Genomic DNA, 3,793 nt, shown 5'->3' with positions numbered 1-3,793 from the left:
AACGTTATAAGATACCGTAGTGACACACAAGATCATCCACCTTCGCCATTTATCACAAAAACCCAAGCGATCTAGGATAGCATCAAGGTAGCTCCAACTTACTCTATCATATGCTTTGCTAATGTCTATTTTCAGCGCCATGCTCCCATGCTTTCCTCTAGTCTTTTTCTTCATAGTATGGATCGCCTCAAAGGCAATGAGGATGTTATCCTGGATATTACGGCCTTCAACAAAGGCAGATTGAGCACCATCGATGAGCTGAGGGAGAACCTTCTTCAATCTATTGCAGAGGACCTTAGATACCAACTTATACACCACGTTACAAAGCGAAATAGGCCGAAGCTCCTTCATGTTCGAGGGATTGTCAACCTTCGGGATGAGAGAGATGGTAGTTTGGTTAAGCTGAGGTGGGAAAACACCCTCCTGGAGCCAATCACAGCAGCTGCTAAAGATATCTCCTCCAATGATACCCCAATATTTTTGAAAAAACTTGGGATTAAAGCCATCCGGCCCCGGGGACTTGTCGGGATGCATCTGCGATAACGCTTCAGTAAACTCTTCGATCATAAAAGGGCGACTCAGCTCATCATTTTTCATTGTATCGACAAGCGGCTGAAGGCGACACAAAACTTGGTGAAAGTTGCTCTCAGAAGTTGGAGCTGCAAAAAGATGCTCGAAATAATCCAAAGCGGTGGCTCTGATATCCGCCTCGGTGGTAGTCCAACTACCATCATCCCTCTGAAGCCGAATAATAGTATTGACACGTCGGCGAGCCGAAGCCATAGCATGAAAAAACTTGGTGTTTCTATCACCATCCTTGAGCCAAAATTGCTTAGCGCGTTGACGCCAATGCTGCTCTTCCTTTAAAAGAATCGACGCCATCTCTTTTTTGGCAGCTCTCAAGGCGCCTATGGAGAGCCCATCCTGTCTGCCTTGTAGATAAGAGATACGTTTTTCCAAACTTCTCTTGCGGTTCCTGTCCTCCTTTCCTCGATGTTCAGACCATATGGACATAGATTCTGACAGAGCAGTTAAACGATCAATAACATTGACGCCGTTGAGATTAGTCCAGCAATCACGAATGATATTGGGAAGATCAGGTTCCATGCACCATTTGTTTTCGAATCTAAACCTGCGATTCAAGTTATTTGGGCCAATTCCGCTGCATTTCAAGAGTAGCGGGACATGGTCTGAGATTGCAACCGAGATTGGTAGAAGAATAGCCTCCGGGAACAAGGACTTCCAGCTGGTTGTGGCCATCCCCCGATCCAATCTTTCCTCCACAAAACTCGGGGTTCCTAGGCCACGAGACCAAGTGAATTGATGTCCCCGAAGGGGGATGTCAGAAAGACCACAGTCCAGAACAGCAGAGCGAAAACCTTGAAAGAGCCATCTAGGGTGCTCCACACGGCCATGCTTATCTCCCGGGTCCAGCAGATCATTGAAGTCCCCAATAATCACCCAAGGGAGAGAATTCACAGCAGACAGACGACGGAGCAACTGCCAAGAGTCTCGCCGTCGATTTCGTTCCGGGTGTCCATAAAAACCTGTCAATCTCCAGTCACCATTAGTGTCAGAGACATGAATATCAATATGGTTTCGGGAGTAACTCAGCAGCTTACACGTAGAGGATCTTTTCCAAAGCATGCATAATCCTCCGCTTCTCCCCATGCAGTCGACCGAAATACAACCTTCAAACTTTAAACGAGCCCTTATCTCCTCCACACGCTGACTATGGGCAATCGTCTCGCAAAGAAAGACAAACTCGGGCTTATGAACTCGGGCCAGTTCATACAAAGTGGGAATCGCGAGGGGGTGGCCTAACCCCCTGCAATTCCAGCTGATGGTATTCATTGGGCCCGGCCGACCCCGGTTCCGGGGCCCGCCGATCTATTAGAAGGAGCATCTGAGACATCCTTGGCTTGGCCAGCAGGAAAGATCTCAAGTGCTAGGGTGGTGCCAACTTCAGCAGAATCAATGCCGCGACGTCGTTTTCTCTCGTCATTAGCTGTCATAGGGTAGTTTTCAATTTGCATGATTTGTGGAGAGTTCATAACGGTGCTGATATCCTGGAGAGCATATCTCGGCGCTAAGATAGGAGTATCTTCGCGGAAACGCCCCAGCGAAGTAACCGAAGAAGATTCTCCCCGATTCTCTTGCGCCTTCTTTTTCGGATCCATCTGTAACGGCTCGCTCGAAACCCTAGCGTCCGCCGCCTCCCCGCTAGGGTTTGCTCCCGCATCTTCTGTCCGGATCCACTTTTCTCCGGCCATGCCTACTCCTCTTCGATCGGCTGCTTTCAACTCAACTCCCCATTGCCTTTCAGTGTCCCTTGCCTCCGGATTGAAAAGCATCTCACAGAAACTCTCTGAATGGCCCAGACGGCCGCACAAGAAGCAAAATATGTTCAGTCTCTCATATTTAAATTTTACGACGAAAGTAGATCCATCTCGGTTCTTGATTTTTTTGAAACGCTTAAGGGGCTCTGAAACACGAACACCAACCCTAACTCTCATATATTGGCGCCATACTCCGGTAGTGTTCGTACTATCAAATTCCATGAATTTACCGATAAAATTGCCTAACAGCTTCCCAACTCCCTCTGTAAGGTATCCCGCCGGGAGGTCGTGGATCTGAACCCAGAACGGCAATATGTCCAAGGGAACTGTTAGAGGAAACTCTCCACGACGTAATCTGTGAAGAATTAGTGGAAAATTCCCGAAAGCCCAGGGCCCTCCGTCGTACACCCGTTTTAAATCGACTTCATGAAAAAATTGGAAAATGAATCTCCCCTGCCCGATATCTTTCATGAAAACACCTTTGCCCGGTCTCCAAACGCCCGCCATACGACTGCGCATCAGAGTGAAGTTAATGGGCTGCTCTGTGATAAATCGCCCTACCAGACAAAGTTCCACCGATACCGAGGATTCTCCGGCAACCTCGTCGTCAATAAAAATTTCATCTTCCTCTCCCTCGATATTCAGTCCGGCCATTTGGTCCTCCATGAGCGGATAAAGCCAAGAGAGAAGAGAAAAACAGAAAAGACCAACGTTCTCAACAAAGGAGAAAAACCAACGTTCTCAACAAAGGAGAAAAGACATTAATTTGACATAGTGCAAACTTAGAGTCATATTTTTTGTGAACGTTAAAAATGATAAAAATGCCATAGTTTTGATAGACGGAGCAAAGTAATATTTTGTTAGGGTTTTGAGGTATTTTTCTAAAGCTTTTGAGTCACGTTGCTATAATTATGAAATCTCAACTTTATTTCTTCATGTGCTAATTGGTGAAGTTCGTAGGAGAACTACTCATATTCAAATATAAATGGATATCAATCACTACATTATAGGCCTTGCAAATTAATCTATCGTCGAGTAATGTCATGATCAGTCTGTATATCATGTAAGAGCATCTGCATTGATCGGTTCATAAAATTAATTCGAGTCAGTTTTTGGTTCTTTACTATAAATTGATCGATGCAGGCTTTCCTGGCTCAAGTCCTAGTGCAATAACATGAGCTCGACTCTTTCGTTGATGAATTAGGAGCGTGTTTCTATTTCTACGCGCCTTAAATTAAGATATATATATATCTTGGGTGTTTCTATTTCTACGCGCCTTTAATTTTCATAATTCATACATTTACACAGCGGATTCATGGGTGTTCTACATATAATTCATACATTTTAATTAGTTTATAGTTTATAGTCTAAGATGAGTTTTCTGAATAGCCCTCCCCTATATATAGGGGAAGGCTAAAATAAAAATCAAAGTTAGACTATAAAATAGGAACCAT

The 3,793-nt window shown here is 45.0% G+C and overlaps 1 protein-coding gene across 1 annotated transcript; it reads right to left on the bottom strand.

Moving 5' to 3' along the window:
• Positions 1-1,850: 1,850 nt before the first annotated feature.
• Positions 1,851-3,005, bottom strand: LOC130990477 (uncharacterized). The gene has a single exon (XM_057914709.1). The coding sequence runs from the start codon at positions 3,003-3,005 to the stop codon at positions 1,851-1,853; it is 1,155 nt and encodes a 384-aa protein (XP_057770692.1).
• Between the last annotated feature and the right edge of the window lie 788 nt (positions 3,006-3,793).

Source organism: Salvia miltiorrhiza, chromosome 6 (assembly GCF_028751815.1).
Source record: "Salvia miltiorrhiza cultivar Shanhuang (shh) chromosome 6, IMPLAD_Smil_shh, whole genome shotgun sequence".
NCBI classification, from domain to species: domain Eukaryota; kingdom Viridiplantae; phylum Streptophyta; class Magnoliopsida; order Lamiales; family Lamiaceae; genus Salvia; species Salvia miltiorrhiza.
This window is presented reverse-complemented; position numbering and strand designations above follow the sequence as displayed.